The following is an 18,416-nucleotide window of genomic DNA, read 5'->3' on the forward strand; positions in this document are numbered from 1 at the left end:
AGACTCTGCCCATGGGCGCCCACTCCTACCACCAAACCATACTGGTGTCCATTATTCCCTGATTTTTTTGCTTCTACCGTGGCTTGTTTGTCAGGTAATCCAAATGTTTATGTTTTCTCAGTGTCCATTTTAAATTTGTGCCTCTTTGGGGGCTGTGGCTTGGTGGGTGAAATGGGTGCCATTGGGCAGAGGCTGTGGTCCTCAGCGTACTGGTCGTAGGATTGATTCCCAGTCTTGGTGCATGTTTGGTGCATGTCTTCCCCCGTTCTCTCTTCCCATATTTCCTGTCTCTCTATAGCTGTCCTATATATAAAGGCAAAAATACCTTAAAGATTAATGTTTTAATATGTGCTGCTTTGGTGGGCTGTAACCCACTAACACTTAGTAATTGTGAATCTGTATATATTGTTGTATTGTAAGGATGCCTTGTATTGGATTTTTGCCATTATCTGATTGATGGTACCTACAGACTCATTTTAGCTGATACAGATATTAATACCTATACCAATACACATCTATAGTTCAGACCTAAAACTTAAGTCCTTGAAACACACTGTAAAGTTTAAGGAATGCAGATGAACAAAGAAAAGGACTGTTAGTCCTGCTGAAAATTCCAAAAAGTTCTTTGTATTAACAGCCAATATAGGCAGCTATTGAGAGCCAATACGTCGGTCTTAAATACTGGCAGAAAGTTTCATATCTGCTCATACCGTGGTTAAATTTTTAAGCTAATATCAGACAATACTGATACTATACTGGTAACATTGTGCATTGTTGCATCGGACTCCTTGTATGGGTTGCTCTGCTCAGATTTATATGTTCTAGTGGTAGCGACTTAATGTGTATCTTGGGGCATGCACAGAACGCTGAGCAGGTGAACTATATGGAAATTGCAGATAAAGGTTACCACAGCATAATCACTTCCACATTTTTTACATCAGGTGTGCGCTGAGTGAAAGTACTTTAAAGTTAGCCACTAAACTATTCACATTTGTTCATACAGTACAGTGTGTTTTGCATTTTGACTTTCCCTTCAGTGTATCCTATCCTGTAATAAACAGAGTATGAGTCAGACTGTTACTAGAGCTAAAAATAGGTACATTAGTGTAGTACCTGGTGGATAAACACGTGATAAAAATAATCTTCATTATACTCCTAAGTCTACTTACTATAAAAGTCTGTAAGGAATGTAGGAGTAATATATAATGCTTGAGTGTCCCTCTCTGACATTGCTCAATTATTTATACATAAAAGGTTATAGACGGAGAAGATTATTTCAAAAAGATACGTAAAACTAATGCAGCCAAACATAAGCAAAGACAAAGACGTACAATCTACGCCTGCCACTCAGAAATGATCCTTTTAGGCAACACTTTCACATCATCTTAGAATCATCTACATGTTTTATTTATGAATATGTCGGTTCCAATTAATGTACTGGAGCAGACTCTTACAGAAGGAGTGGGAGAATGTGCAACATACAGGTCAGTGCAACCAATTATTGCCCTGTTTGCGTTACATACATGTGCCCCTTTTTAAAATGGTAATACAGCTTATTTTTTAATCTCGGCTCTAATCTGTCATGGCCGAGTTGTTTTGAGCTCTATCAGACAGTGAAGATAGGGGAGCTTTGTAGAAGGGGAGGGTTTAATGGGTCCTGCCTGTTGGCTAAGTGGGCAGGACCTGATGTACGAGGGGCTGTCAGTGCCTGAAACGACTCCCTGTTGTGACCTGGCCCTCCTCTTTTTGTTTTCATTTGACAGGGGCCTGGTTGATTTGGAGAGCTCTGATACGGGGCGGGGTGCTGCTCATACCCAGGAGTGCAGATGAGTGGAAAGAGGGCCGGACACACATGCATGTGAGGTTAGCTTCCATCCACTCGCTGACATCCAGTGGGGGGGTCAACACCAAACCAACGTGGGGGCGAAGTGACTCCCTCCCGGACAGCGACATGCACTGCCTTCCAGTTAATCCAACCACAAAACGCTACTTTGGTTCTTTAGAAGGATTAATGCTGGTTACAACAGATTTTCTTTTTTTTTGTTATTTAGGACAAAGACGAAAAGTTAAAGGAAAGAAACAAAATAGCATACAGGTCATGCAGCACAAGATGGCAGACACAATGCTTTTATGATGAATAAAAGGCAAACAAATTCTGATAAAGACAAGACAACAAGGCACAATGACAGGCAAGAGGTTCGACCAGTCAGGACAGGACAAGAATTAGATGTAGGCAGGTCTTACCAATACGGTCCAATCTGTCGATGGCAACTGTTTCGAAAGCACGTCGCATCATGGGGTACTCTTCTAGCACCTCATTGAAATGGTCGACAGAGAGGGAGAAGAGTCGGCAGTAGGTGTCTGCACGCACACTTGCTGTCCGTCTGCCCTTGGTGAGCAGACAGATCTCTGCAAGAGAAGAAGAGGGACAAAGGGAAATTATTTTAACAAGTAAAAAAAAAAAAAAAAAAACAACAACAGAAGAGGAGTGCACAGGGACATTAAAGGAATTATCCTGGTAATCACAATACAGATTAGCATATAGATGAAGCATGAGAACAAAAGGTACAGGAGCAGAAGCTAATGGGAATGTAAATAAATTGAGAAGCCCATCAGAGGTGCTGTCACTTGCATTATACTAAGATAATTCATCATCCTGCTGAGGCCTAATGGACCCATAATATCATACAGTAGTCAGCTTTAAAAAAACCTGTCAGGAATTGCTGCATCACTGCATCAAGCTCTGCATCAGCTCTCTAATGTAATGTACAATCAGCTCTCGGCACAGTTACATAGCATTCCTGTATTATGCTCAGTCACTCTGCTTTACTTGCATAAAGACACAAAAACAGACTTTTCTTATAATTGTACACCAGCTGATGATGAATGCACAGCCTTATCTCAGGTGTCAGTGTCACTATGTGTGAAAATTTAACAGTAATTTAGTAATTACTCAGCACGGTTTGATATCTAAAAGGACCCCACTCTGACCCGACATGCAAAGTCTAATTCAGCTCACTTAATCAAGAGGAAGTTAAATATTTCAGAAATTTATCTCCAAGTAGGGTGCTTGTTATTGCTTATACTGATTCAAGGGCCAAAATCTTCTGAACAGCATTTAAATGATTACAAACTGAACCCATGTTGAGTGGAAAAGTTCACACTTTTAACTGAAACTAAATGAGAAATCTAGCGGCCAAAAATGTGTTTCACTTCTGATGTCAGTAACGGCGGACAAAAATCCCTTTTCTGTGATCCGTTGAGTGAAAGCTTGGACTATTTCTAACTGTTTACAAAAGTAATCCTACACAACACAAGGGTTCAAGGCCATCAGAATCCCCTCAATGAAAATCTTACTTGGCTAGCATTTTCTAAAGGATGCTTGCTACTTTAGAGAATCTGTGATGATGGAGAAAAACGCTGAAACTGTGGCCAGTATAGAAAATGTTGAGCTGGAATAAAAATACATCTTTTACATGGGTGTAAGTAGGGCTGAATTATATTTTGTTGTATAATTCTGATGGCAATGTGTGATGTGAAACATGTCCTGCTGCCGCTTTTGTGCTTACTAAAACTGTGAGTTTGCTCATTTTTATGACTAATCTATATTAAAAGTCTGTTGTATCACCATCGGTAGTCAGACAGCTGTGTGCTGTGTTTGCAGTCTGTGATACTGATTTTTATCAGGGATGCATGATATTATTGGCTGATAATAGTTTAAAAACTTTATTATCTGTATCAGCTGATAATAAAATTTATGCCCATCTGTATGGCCGATAATGTGATGTCATAATTAAGCACATGCGATGACACTGGATGTGTGCCAACAACAAACTCAACGTGTCGGCTGTGTGGAAGAATTCTTAGGTGTGGGAACAAGACAACAAGGTAGCTGTTTGCATCGCTTGTAAAGTACATGTGATGTGAGGACTCAACAACACGCCGTTAACACCACCAGTTTAATTTTGCATTTAAAAAAACTGTCCCCGGTTGACTACAAGGACTTTCTTAAGATAAAGAATGACAAAACTTTGTGCCAGGGAAAACTCTTAAACAGCCTCTACTTAAGTCATTCCACAAAGCTAAACAATACAGCAGTGACCACCCAAAGGTAGGGAGCAGGACAGGTAAATCAGTGAATTTATAGCTCTTGATAATCAGCCTTTCAGCGTGGTGGAATATATGGGCTTCCGAGGGCTAATGATTTATTTAAAGCCCCGCTACGTTATACCTAACAAAGCTAAACATATTAGCTTCACCACGGATATATGGACATCCAGTGTCTGTCCTGTTAGCATGTTGAGCCTCACTCCCTCAGTGGATAGATGAGGGTTTCACTCTTAAAAAGCCTGTCCTGCACTCACAGGAGTGCTCACTCAGCAGCTACAGTTGCAGCTGCTTTTGATAACATGTTTCGGATATGGAAAACAGAGATAAAGAACATGCATGTCGTGCTAGGTGACAGTGCAGTAACATGGCAAAAGCAATGACGGACTTCTGTGTACCAAGTCTCCCTTGCATGGTGCACATAGGGTCTCTGTCTTCAGCATTAGAGATGTGGGTGTCACTTGGTTGTTACAGAGCTGCTTACAGTGAAATGCCCGTTAAACTTGTTGCTTAGTTAGTGCTGTGACTTTGGCTGTACTGTTAAAAATACATGTAGCATGTAATGCACATGTAACCCAAAAACATTACTCTAAGTTTTTCATTAGTCTATGGCTATATTTGAAAAAACAAAAACAAACAATACATCCTTTATTTCTAATAAAAAAAATAGACCAATATTTAAAAATATTTGTAGTACAGGATGGAATTGGTGTCTTTACAGTGGAAAAATTTAATTATCAGCATATCTGATATCGGCAAAATCCAGTATTGTGCATCCCTAATTTTGATCCTTTTTGCATTAATTTTTTAAAAAATTCAATAAGACTCAGGCACAAGTGGCCAAGAGGTTTAAGGCACGCACCATGTACGCGGTCAGCCCCAGTTTGAATCCGGCCTGTGGCACTTTCCCGCATGTCTCTCCCCAGCTCTCTTCTCCCTGTTTCCTATTCTATCCATTGTACTCCTCTATCAATAAAGGCATAAAAAGCCCAAAAATAAATCTTACATAAAAAAAAAAAATCCAATAAAACTGACTTTTTTGATCACCAAACTGGTGTGATTTAGGGCTAAATTTAACAGCTACTTACATATCATTATCTGGATATAGCAAAAATATATCACAGTATAAATTTTCTTCCATATTGCCTAGCCCTAATACATCTGTGATAGAACTTCATCGGTTCTACTTTACTGGACAGCTGATTTATCAGTCAAGCTGTGATCAACCCATTTACCCTCAGAGAGATTAATACACTTTAAACTGAATGTACTACACCTGACCATTACTTCACTAGCATTTAATGAATCAGTTACACAAAGCACCAAGTGCACAGTCTGTTCATACAACCCTTTTCCTCCACGCCCTTTCACTTCTCCTGTGCCCTTTGTTTCTCCACTCTTGTTCAACACCGCTCAACCTCCATCCACATTTTACACTTCCATCCAACCTACAGCCATGACTTCCATCTTCATTAAATTGTTAAATGTTAACTTGTCGTGGTGTGATCTTTCTCTGCAGTGCCATGAGCTGTCATGAAAATAGTGCGCAGTGTGCAAGGTGTAAGAGCAACACCCTCAAGCTGTGATTGTGAAGAAAGCGTTAGTGATGTTATAATGGAAAAGCTCCCTTTTAAGTGGTTTCTCTGTTAAAATGTACAGAGGAAGAGATGAGGGGAAAGAAAACCCAATCTTTAGTTGTAATTTTCAAAAGTGTGAGAAACAAGATTGACATATAAACACTCTAGCTAAAGTTGGCTGTTTGGACAAACTGTTAGCTTCTACTTTGAACCTCTATGCAAACCAAATTAACAGTCCCTGGGTGTAGCTTCATATTTTATTTACATTTTTCACGGCAGCTTACATTTTTCCTGGACAGCATGGACACAAAAACAGCAGGAAACAGCGTCTCTGCTCTGTCTAGGGGTTAAATGTGACTTCCTGCTGTTTAAAAGCTCTCTAATAAAGATGTTTCATATGTTTTTTAATCTGTAAATAAACTGAAGACGATTTTCTGCCCCCCTGCCCTCTCTGCATTATAATGTCTGAGTCACAATAACAGAATAACCTTCAAAATGCTTCAGACAAAGCTGAAAGAGATAATCCAAAAATCCCCGAGGAGCACTAACTGTCTAGCTGCCTAAAATCATTTCCTGGATTTACAAATAAGGCTTCCTGAGGTCAGCTTTCAGGGGAACAGTTTGTTCAGACTCCTGTCAGCTGAACTCTTTAGTTACTGTTGCTCAGACTAGGTGAACAATAGAAAGGGTTAGTTCAGGTTGAAGTTTCTCACTGTGCTCTGACATGATGGGAAAAATAATAGTCACAGCTGTACGCAATGCTCAAACCAGCTATGAATGAGACTTTAGGCCTTTTGCAAAAACAGCCCTGACCTTCAGGTACAACTAATAAAACAACAAAGACAGAAACATCACAGTCCCCTTTACTGACGACAGAAAGCTTAAATATTACCAGAAGCAGCTTAATGGCTCAAGAAATAGTCGGAGATAAAACTTTTTCTCTGATTTTGCTTTCCTCTGTAAGAAACTGCAGCACTAATTCACTCTGACAGTCTACACTGAACTCCAGTGGTGAGTGATTGTTTGGGAACATGGAAGGATCACGCTGACAATGAGCTGACAGAGAGCTGACAAAGAGCAGGAAAGTCTGTATTTTTAGGGCTTTGTGGTTTTAACATAATATACAGTACATACTGTACAGTATGCTGAGCCACGATATACTTTTATCTAGAGCTGTCTCAACTTCAACTTTTATATCATGCTAGTGAAAATTAAACAAACGATACCTGTGTTGATAACACAGGAACTAAACTAGAAGCCCTAGACATCTGACTTGGATAATATGTTATTTTTGATTACCAGAAGCTGTAGATAAGCTCCTCAACACTTTCCACTGATTCATTCTGATGGACTCATTCCTCTCCTATGCATCTTTCTTATGAAATAGATGTTTTTCAGTGCTTCAGTATTTTTCAATATCATTCATCGAAGAGTAACTAGCTGTGCTGCTTTTCCAGGTTTTTTTGGCAATAATATTACAACATCCACAGTAGTTTTACCATGAGCTACCTGGGTGTGAAATAATTATTTATGCCAGGGTTTCCCAAACTTTTTAGACCCAAAAAATAACACAGAAGCGACTGGGTACTGATCATCCCGGAGATGGAAAGTATATGATGTTGCACAAAGAATCATGTACGGGTTTACAATCTAAGGTGGTTTTCATACCTAATAGTTAGGGGGACTCGGTCCATGTTGGAGCGGAAATTGCAACATTGTTGCACTTTCCTTTTGGTTTGGTTCGAGTTCACATTGCTCATGGTCAAATGGACCAAACCGTCTGAACACCGACCACTCCTGCCTGTTAGGGGCGATGTCGTCACAAATGGCGACCAAGAAGAAAGGAATGTGTAGACAAAGACGAAACTGGAAATCAGTCTCCTTCCGCCAGTCTTTTTTTCCACATAAACAATGAAAAACACCACAGTTACGCTGTCTTGGGGTTTCTGCTTTTGCATAGGGGTATTATGAGCAGCAAGAAAGATGGTGAGCTGTCCAGCATGTTGTTCTTTACATGATACGGATAAATCAGCACCGACTACAATGTGTTGCTATGGCTATACAGACGCCAAACATGGTACTGACATGTATTTGAATGTATTAAATCACATATAAATCCATATATCATCACCTGCCTTTGGTTCACAAGTTGGTCCACTTTGCTTTCAAACCTCAAACCAACCACACCAGGGTTCGTTTGGAAGCGAACCAAGACCCCCTGTTTTCAAGTGGACCAGAATCCACTTGTTTTGTCCGCACCAGAGTTCGTGTGAGCTTTCACACCACTCCAAACGAACCGGACTATCCAGGAAAACGGACCAGAGTTTGTTTAAAGTGGACCAAACAGCTCTAGTTTGAATGCACCATAAGGCAGGGGTGTCTAGACTTTTTCTACCAAGAGCCACATACAGAAATATATAAGGATGTTTGGGCTACTTTAATATCCATAAGGCGAGGTATATGACATTGAATCACTCAGAAGCAGAATAAAGGAGGAGCTGGGTTGGAGGAGGGCTACAAGAGTAGCTTGTAAAGAGAGCAACAGAATCTGGCCAGACAGGAGCAGTTTGAATAAGGCAGATTAGTTTAAAAAAAACACATTGTGTCACATTAATCAGGCACATTTGAGTAAGGCAGTATAAGAGCAATTGGCCACACAATTTGGATTTGTGATTGTCAATCATTTTGGCCACAAAATATGGTTGTTATTTTTGACTTGTAATAACTATGTTGGGTAAAAGAACTGCACTACCCAGGATCCTGGAGTGTCACAGCCACATCTTTGATTGGCGAAGCCAACTTTATTAAACCACCAAAACCTTTGTGTTCAGCAGCTCCTTCTGAATTTTCTGACAACCGATGATTTAAATGGGGAAACGTTGGTATATTGCCCTGTAGTAGATGCTCGTCAGCTTGTTTACTATCAGTCTCATTTTAAGAAAAACATGGTTTATTTGCTCTCAGGGAAAAGAACAACAGGATCCCCAACCCTGTAGTATTACAAGGTCTCTGATGTCCGCACTGCTACCCAGTGGCATTCCTATCCCAGTCCTATCGGCTTCCACTATTGAAGTCAAGGATTGTGGATAAAGTTAATGGTAATGGTTGAACTCTGTGATCATGAAAGCTGGCACCACATATGCCATCTGCCTCTAAATCAGCCAGTGGCAAAATTTCAGTTGTAGTAGTTAGGTTTCTGTGGCGGGCAGGTATTTGGCATGTTTCTTACACAAAATGTACAGTTGAACTACTTCGCACTCAAATGTCAAGACTTAGAACCTAACTGATCAAAAATATAAAGAAAGTGGTCTGAGGATTTAGACCTGCTTTGAAATAAAGGTGTATATGTAGTTGTAATATAATGTTAAGTAATGGTAGCCTAAAATAATCACAGTCTTTAAAGTAACGTTTAGACCTGAAGTCATTCCCAACTGCAGCAGCAGCCATTAGCCTCCATACTCTGCTACTTTTAAGCCACCCAAAATGCTGCACTCAGGCACAATTTGGGTGCCTACTTTACCCTCAGCTGTGACTGGCAGGTGATAAAATTGCCAAAATTGCAGACGTGGAGCACAGCAACATTTTAAGCCTCTTTGCAGCATCATCTCAAAGGCACATGTGTGCACATCTGTACTCATTGGAGTGTTTGTGTGTAAGGCAAGGCCCTGTTAACACTCCCCATAATGCAGTTTGACACGTGTCAGTTGCCTCGCCATAGAGCGTCACCACTGACCCCGGGAGCATTGCTGATAATTTGCCATCACTTCATGTGTCACATACTCTCATGGCAACCAACCCCCCCTTTGTTGCCCGTCTCCCCTCACGGCTGGGTCTGAGGAGAGGAAGTCCCTCATGACTCAGACAGTCAAGCTCAATAGGGATTTTCACCCACAGTCTGTCATTGTCCTAGCATTACACTCTATTAGTCTCTTATTCTCAAAGTGACTCCACTGCAGAGCTGTGCGCAAGCGATATGTAATCCCATCTACGGTGGCCTGGGAGTGATTACTATGATATCTTTTTAGCATGCAGTCGTAGCGCTGACCGTGGATGGAGGTGCTTTTTGACCTACTGTCCTCATAGATGTCCTTCTCATTACTACGTTAATAGTTTCACATGGCCCGGCTTGCTTTCTGTTACCCGCTCTCCCTCTCTTCTGTTTCTATCTCACTGATTTCTTATTCCGGCCACGGTTTGGCCTGGTTGTAAGGCGAATGTGAATCATCGGAGAAAAGGGGGGAAGAGTGATGTGCCTGGCACAAGCAGCTGCTCCCAACCCAGGGCTCATCACTAATGCCATACAAAGGGGGAAAATACCAGCTGGGCAGAAGGCAACAGCAGGTGGCTGGGCACAAACAGAACACGGTAAAATGAGAAGAGCACCCTTATTATTTGGGCAGCTAGAACACATCTTTAATTAAAAGTTTAAATGTTTCATTGAATGGGGACATCTTCTACATGATCTGTTTGTTGTTTTCCCTTTTGTTGATCAGATTGCAGATGCTACTTCAGCTTCTGGCCTCTCTAATTGCACTCATGAACTTCTATTGTTTTCTACTGAAGCGAGCAGCCTTCATCAGACAGCAAAATACAGGATAAGTGACTTATTAAGCTACAAAATAAGCTCAAAATATTTTATTCAAAACACCTAAAAAGGCCATAAGAGCAAAACCTGCAAGACCTGCAACCTGATCTTTTCCTGCAGAGGTCAGTTTTCAGAGAAATGGTGTGTTTAGGCTCCTCTTAGACTTTAGACAGTGGTGTTTACACCAGGCAAAGCCAACGTGTTCACATTTCACCCTGTTCTTTACCAAGGAAATACGCTGTTGCATAGCAGACTATAAAATGTATCGACTGAGCCTCAAAACAACCATTATATTTTCATTGCTCAAAAGATAATTCACACAGGCCCATTCTTTCCAGCACAAATTGACAAGGCAATTAAAGCCCATTAAACCAAGAATAAAGTCGTTCCACAGTTGAAAACATTGTTAGTAAAACACTTTATGGCAAGGATTCTGGAGCCGTCTAACTTAAGCCAATTGTCCAACTTAAAATATTAATTTGGTTGAATTATATATAGTTATGTGATTTGAAACACAAAGAGAGTTGTCTTGTTTCAAAGTGCAGCAGACAGCTGGTGATAATTACTGAACTCAGATAAACCTCCTCTGGCTTTAAAAAATGATGCACTTTGACTGAAAATGGAGTTACAGGAATTGAGGGAATTGTCAAAGTTTTGTAAAAGCAGCAAATTTAAGAGTCACATCCCGGCCTTACTCTGAGTTACTTGTTTCATAGTGCCATAATGGCATTTATTGAATCAAAGTTACATTTGTAACGATACCTTATTTTTTAGCTTTGATATAATTGTAGTTATGATCAAATGATATCGGTTATTGTTTTGATACAGCAGAAAAAAGCAAGTCCTTGGCCAGGGATGAACAACTATGGCTACTGAGGCAGCCACATTAATATGTTGAATTACCAAATTTTTCCTAAGTGTATGGTAATTTTGATTTAACACTATAAATACTTTTAATTTGATTTTTAAAAAAAGAACAAAATATACAGGTTTCATCAATGCTAGCATTAATATTTTTGAAATCAAATGTTAATTTAATCTACTTTTCAAAAAATTGAAACCTGATGACTACTGGTTCTAGGCTCTTTGCAGATAAAGTCACACAGCAGCAGAGAACACCCCTAGGGGGCAATTAATGATTTCTGCATCCAGAAACTCTACCAAAAAGACCAGCTTTTGAGCTGCGTATGACTATCCCAAGCATTCAAGTTGCAAAAATTTAAAAAAAAAAAATTATAATAATAATCTTAATTCTTAAGCTACTTTTGTGTACTCAAATTAGTAAATTATTCAGGGGGAAGAGAATAAAAAAAGAAAGACCTCAGATAGCCTAGAGCTCTGAGCTATCCTAGGAACCAAAATGGTTCATTTATTGATTATATCAAAAATTGCAAGCACACTGCCTAAATTATGAAAGGCTGGCAGTACCAAATCTTGTCTATGTGTCGTTGTTATTTAATATTTTTTCTCTTCTTGTGGCTGCATTTAATTTTCTCTTTTTTATAAGGCTTTGGTGCTTTTCAATTTGAGCACTGATATGACAGACTGTATCATTTTAAAACGTGAAAAAGTATTATAGCGTAAGTTATTGTTACCTCCTTAATAATTTTTCCAGAAGTTATAAACTCCACATTGGGAAAGGCACAAAATGCCATGTCACAGTGCTTTATAAGGCTAAGTAAACACTTTCACAATAGTCCAAAACTCAAAGATAGGAGTGTAAGCTACCATTAATTTGATGGTCCTCTAACTGAAAACAAAAGCATTCAAACTACCTTTTTTAGTCTGAAACAGTTTGATAAATGCAGCCACTTCCACTGCCATTATGATCCATTTGTCAGAGCCTTATTTGCCGTAGGTTTTATCCTGACATTTCTGCTTGGTTTCTTGAACATGCTCGACTTGCTCTGCACCACAATGACTCCGTGGCAGAACGTCTCTGGAGCTGCTGCAGTCCCACAGGATTAATTGTTGGCATATATCTTCCTATATGACATGTCCACTCCATGTGGAGTTTAAAACGCCCCTTTTCTTCAGGCAATCCCACATTATGAGCCGGTAACTTTGACAGAAATTCTGTGTTTTGAACAAGAAGGCAAAAATCAAATACTTTCTTCTTCACTCCCCTGCCTTTCCTCAGCTCGCCTGTGAGACAAGCCCTGCATGCAGCAGACACACCAAAGCGAAGGTATTCTTAGACTCCTCAGCCTGTTTCCATAGCGGGGATGAACTCGTGAGATAAAATATGCAAGAACCTCTAAAATAGGAAACTTTGCTTTGCTTTCACATTGACAAAATCTGCAGGCAGGCTGTGTCATGTCTGGGTAAACAACTTGCAATGAAATTACATTTGACTTTTAAAACATTAATGCTGTCTGTAATGCTTTGGAGAGGTAATGGGACTGGAAAAAAGGAGAGAAGATGAAGACAGAAAATGAAAGGGCAGAGAACAGAGTGAGAAGACAGCTCGATATGCTGCTCATCAGCGTCAAGTATAGGCAGCAGGAGGAACGTATGGATGGAGGCGGGGGGAGAGAGTTCATGCATGTGGATGAGAGTGTGAGGGTGAGGATGAGAGTGGGGGAGGAACCTCTGTGTGTCCTAAGGGATGCCTGATCCACGCCTTGGCCTACTCCAACAGCCAGATGAGAGGTTATATAACTGCTGAAACTGACTAACGTCCAACACTGGTTAATGAGAATCTTCATCCACAATAAGTTCACTTCAAACAGCATCAAACGCACAACCTCAGGCTAGAATCACGTCTCGATAGATAATCGTATGAGCATCCTACAGGAATGCATGTGTGACTGTGAGGGTGGTGTTCATGCATGGCAGCATCAACATGTATAATTCACATTAGCAATAACATTTCATCATTTAACACAAGGAAAATAAGCACAAAAAATATATAGTGTCACCTTTTAAATCCCTTCTTAAAACACATCATAAAAGATTATAATTCAGAATAGAGTTTAAGTCGCACTGGTACATAATGCATCATCTATTTTGGGTGTTTACCAGAACGAAAAGGGTTTCCTGGAAAGAATCGGAATCCACAAACCTCAGGAAGCAGATGGGAAAAGTTAAAGACATCTTTGTAACAGAGAAGATGACACTTTCTAGGATTTATAGGAGCAATCTTTGCAAAACAGCAGGAGAAACAGACCCTTACTATTTGGACAAAAACAGATTTTGGGCTGTGTATATGAGAGTAGCTTTCAAACTTAAGCAACCCATGGGCTGCACGAGGTCATATGATGAAAAAAGGTAAAAATATGAAAAAAAAAAAAAGGTTTAAACCCTGCTTTTGTGGGACAGTGCCCCATTTGTTTGAAGATGTGGAGTTTGCAGTCCTTTTAGCTTTGATAGGGTAGTGGTGGGTGGTAACCCAGTATCAGTACTGTACCCCTCAACAGTATTACGTGAGCCATAAAAGGAATTTATTAATTCTTTCATCACCAATTCAGGCATAAACCTTTGTTTTAGTACACACATGAACCAGAACCCCTGCCACCAATTGCCCGACCTTTCAGCCACCATGGCAGAGTTTGTGCTGGAATGGACCAATTTGATTTTCCTGGAGGCCAACACAGCAGTGCTCTGCATCTCTAATACAACTTTAACGACTGCTCAAAGGTGTGTTTCAGCTTCTGACTTACTTTTCATTGTCCCTGCCCAACACAAAGATGTGAGCTATAGCTCTGATTGTGGTCAAAGTACTGCTAAAGGTCAATTAATTCAATGGTCAACACCTTATTCCTAACAAATTATTTACAACAGAAGTCCCTAGTTGTTATGTTGTTTGAATACTCTAACTATGAAAGAGCCATATCAGGAAATGGGGTGTTCACACAGTTTCAAAATAGACATGAAACTTGAAACACATCAAACTCCTTTACATCCACAACATACTGAGATCTGAACAAAGGCTAATTAAAGCATCTTTCTGTCATCTTATGCCCAGACATGAATTGAGTATTTTATCACAGGCTTATTTTTGGAAGAGGACATCTCTATTACAACTTTAACGACTCTCGAAGGTGTGTTTCAACTCATGACTTGCTTTTCATTGTCCCTGCTTTATTCAGAGAAGTGTGCTGTGGCTCTGATAGTGGTCAAAGTAGCAGCTGAAAATACTGTAATTCATTTCACTAGCTGCAAAAAGGTCAGTAAATTCAGTGGTAAACATTTTATTGTTTACTTATGTTTTTTCCAACAAATCATTTACAATAAAACTTATAAGTTATGTTGTTTGGGTGCTTGATTATGAAAGAGCCATATCAGGAAAAGGGGTGTTTTTCAGCAGCAGCTTCATTACGACTACATAAAACATGCTAAGATCTGAACAGAGGTTTATTACAGCATCAGTTAATTTGTTTAAAGCCATGCTGACCATCTCTTTAACGAGAAGTCAATTTATTAAAACTTCCCCCAGGTATTTACTTGACAATAGATGATTGTTTACTTGAAGTGCAGGATTATTTACTAACCAGGGAGAAAAGCTGATAAAAGAGCTACTGCTACCCTGATCTGGGTCAATATGCATCAGAGCATGCTTTGTGCAGCAAAGTAGACAGAACAGGTGTCGGGCAGTGGGTGACATGCCAACTGCACTTGTAGATATGATGGCTCATGTCTCAGCATTTTATACTGGTGTTGAGGCTGCGCTTGTATATTGAACGTGACCACTTTTTAGTTGTGTCTTTTGCGATGAACTTGTTTAATTTATTGTTCTTTCAAGGGAAGCATAAAATGTCCTTAAAAATGACATTACTTTCAGACTATAACTTTTATATAAAAAGCTAATAGATAAGAGATATAAAACAGTTTTTCCAGTCATTGTGTGTGTGTTCATACCTCCAAAGTAGGATCCGTCCGTCAGCTTCATCTCTTTGTTGAACTTTGTGATGACACTAGCAACACCATGTTGAATAAAGTACATCTTCTTCCCCACTGTTCCTTCTCTGATGATGTAGTCATTTGGCTGAAAAACTTCAAACTTCAACTTGCTCAGCATCCCTGTCACAAAGTTGGGGTCTGCATTGGCAAACAAAGGCATGGTGGCCACGAGCTTCCGGCAATTGAAGTTGACGATTTCCTGCAGGAGAAAAAAGGGAAATTTTAGTCAAAAGGAAAACTTCATGGCTTGAATATTTAAGTAATTTGCATTTAAAACTGAAAGAAGGGCGTTTTAGTTTTGTTGTCAGACATAAAACACTGCAAATCCTTCATCTCCACTGCTTTTAACTCAGGGTATAAAAGAATTGGATGCATATGGCAGCTTTATCCCTAATTCTTCTAAAGCACTTCCCATCGCTCCTGAGAAGAAACTTTTTGGCACATGGGCCACATCCTGATGAGTTTGCCCTGCGGTGCCGGCTGCAGGCCATGTCTCCGATCTCATCCTGTCCCCTCAGACTCAGCAGGAGATTAGGAGCGTGTTGTCTGTTTACCCATACATCTCTGTTGCTGTGCAGATGGAGCGCCGGGGCATTTGGCATCTCGCGGTTGTGTGTTGTTGACCCCCCTGTGACGGATAACTCTCCTCCAGTGACAACAGGACATTAACAGACAGATAACCAATCTCGGGGATGCTCGCTAGCTGAAGATGTTAGCACACGGGTCTCAGATGCCGGTGTCAGCTAATGCCACGGGGCTCTGACCTCAATCATGCACCAGAACTAATGAATTAGAGAGTAAGCAGTTTTCATGCCCAGCCAGAAGGCCTCGTGGGGAAACAATCTTTGGCTATGCCTATTTAAAGATTTGTCATATGGCTGGGAATGAAGACGAGACAGAGAAAAGGAGAGGAGGGAGGGGAACAGTAAGACAGCTTGGAAGTTATATCATATGCTAGCCCATTAATTACAAACTGTAAACATTTGACAGTGATTTATAATTTTTAAATCATTTGGCCAGCATGAATTGTTGAAAAACTAACAAAGAGAAGCAATCCATCAAAATAAACTTTTTGTCTCGTCATTGTTTTTCCACTGTCACTTTGTCATTTCAGGGTAATTAAGATGTGTTTTTTCAGTCTACAGAGTGTTTATCTAGTCCTATTTGAAATATGCTTTTTGAATATAATATAAAAAAGTTCAGTTAGAAAATCGTTAAGTATTCCCATGGTTAGACAGCAACTCTCTTAAAACAATTCTCCTGCACAGAGTAGTTTTTTTTTCCTAAAGTCAAGCGTGTGCATTTAGAAAAAGTACAACTGTGTATCAAATGCATGCTGCAAAATTATAAAAGCTTTAGCAAGAGTAGGTGCAAAGCAGTGAATGACACAGTTGTCTGCATAGAAATGAAAGCAACCATGGATTCTTTTGTCTGAGACGACTGGTTCGAAACTAAACAACAATGGGCCCGAAAACCAACCCTGAGGTGCCCCTTATGGTTTTCTGCACCTCATTTTTCTATTTCTTGTGAAAGTTACAATGGCATTTTTACTCACTGTAAACAATAAAGACCTTATTTTTCACAACTTGTATCTTAAGAAAAGATGTTCATCAGGACTGTCTAGGCGAATTTGGCTTCTAGTAAAGGTATCGATATATTTTTGAACAGATATTTTAAAAACATACTTGTCAATTTGCAGTTTTTTTGAGTATCTGATAGGGTGCTGGTTTGGCTCTATTGGTGGAGCAGGCGCTCGTGTACGAGGGCTTTAGGGCCTGTATAGGTGGCTTTTCAGGGTACTGGCAGCACTCATTATTAATTTTAAACTAATGAAGTCCAGCGTTTTGAGCGCTCAGCATCCTGGGGAGAAAAAGCTCCCTCTGCATTAGCTGTTCTCGCTGCCGCACTCTCAGCGCTCTCAACTGAAAATTGTTCAACTTTAGGAACAGCGCAGCGCTTGTTAATGTCACTTCTTCTTCACTTGCCAATCAAAATCAATAAGGGGCGGGACTTCTGACAATAGCGGAAGAGTAACAGATCCTCGTCTTTTTTCAAGGGGAGTTTTCAGGTGTGCAAGTAGTGCCTGTGCCAGGACAGGATTCCTGTACATTGTCTGCATGCCTTCTGTATGATATTGCATTAATATATGAAAATATGAAGCACAAAGAGCTATTTTAAAACAATGTTACAGATGCTCCTGAGGAAAGCAAGACTCTTTTTTTCCAAAGATAGCCCAGGTTGTACATCTTTGTTTTTTAGCTTGATGCTAACACATAATGCAAGAGTCATTGAAAGGCTAGCAGTAATAGCATCCAAAGGGAACTTGAAGAGGTGGGTGTTTCCCTTTTGAGGTCTTCAGGGCAGGGAAATGTGACTGGGGAGGGGGATGTCTGGGTTGCCTTGGGTAGTCTGCTATCACTACGACCCAGCACCAGATAGGCAGAATAATATGGTTCGAGAATATCATACAAAACAGTCTAATATTCTTGACAATGTTTAAGCAAAGAAGGCCGTTTCTTAAACAATGACAAGCTAAGGTTGATTTTTAGCATGCCTACTGCCATGAACTGAAGACTGTAGCTGGTGGTGTATGGGCAGAATGAATTTGGCCTGAATGATGAGTGAATCAGGAGGATGTAATGACATTTTCCTCTTGCTTACATTGAGAAACTAGATGTTCTGATATATTTTTGTATTGTGTGCAGGAGCAGTATGATTCTCCCTGCTGGCTGGACTCTGGGTTTTTTATGTGTTTTGTTGTACAGATTCTCTGATTTCAGACCGCATCAATGAAATACATTTTGCCAGCTTATAATCAATTATTGCACATTAGAGCGACCTTGAAAGTGACACCAAGGAGGGGTTTTAAAGTGGTTTCTGTCCACAGTGACAGTACATAAACAAACAGTTCAATTTGATGGATTACCTTCCTCAGCATGTTTGAATTCACTGCTTTTCATGGTGACTACAAAGGGTTATTAGAAAGAATTTGTGAAGCAGTGAAGGAATAAAATACAGAAAAATCACCTGAAAAGTAAAGCTAGGTCACATCTCAGCAGATCCATTTTGAATTACCATTGTCCACGGCAGCTGATTAACTGAGGACTTTGCTTTAAGCTTCATTACCTTTCACCTTCCCACAGCCCACACCTAGCCCCAGAGCTGTTTCATCCACTGAAGCACAGCTGTTATACTGATAATTGCTGGAGCTAACAGCGGCCTGAATCAGGCACACCTGGTTCACA

The 18,416-nt window shown here is 40.1% G+C and overlaps 1 protein-coding gene and 1 long non-coding RNA gene across 2 annotated transcripts in view; one reads left to right on the forward strand and one right to left on the reverse strand.

The window, feature by feature from the left end:
- The window catches only part of LOC121525440, an 88,428-nt gene that overhangs the window by 38,347 nt on the left and 31,665 nt on the right, over positions 1-18,416 (forward strand). Inside the window, exon 2 of the long non-coding RNA XR_005993217.1 lies at positions 1,764-1,863. This is a non-coding gene — a long non-coding RNA (uncharacterized LOC121525440). The remainder of the gene's footprint in view (positions 1-1,763; positions 1,864-18,416) is intronic.
- The window catches only part of LOC121525439 (potassium/sodium hyperpolarization-activated cyclic nucleotide-gated channel 1), a 143,738-nt gene that overhangs the window by 15,435 nt on the left and 109,887 nt on the right, over positions 1-18,416 (reverse strand). Inside the window, exons 6-7 of the mRNA XM_041811441.1 lie at positions 15,130-15,370; positions 2,245-2,409 (exon numbers count right to left, since the gene is read on the reverse strand). Coding sequence (XP_041667375.1) covers positions 2,245-2,409; positions 15,130-15,370 — 406 coding nt within the window. The remainder of the gene's footprint in view (positions 1-2,244; positions 2,410-15,129; positions 15,371-18,416) is intronic.

Source organism: Cheilinus undulatus, linkage group 17 (assembly GCF_018320785.1).
Source record: "Cheilinus undulatus linkage group 17, ASM1832078v1, whole genome shotgun sequence".
In the NCBI taxonomy this organism is placed as follows: Eukaryota; Metazoa; Chordata; class Actinopteri; order Labriformes; family Labridae; genus Cheilinus; species Cheilinus undulatus.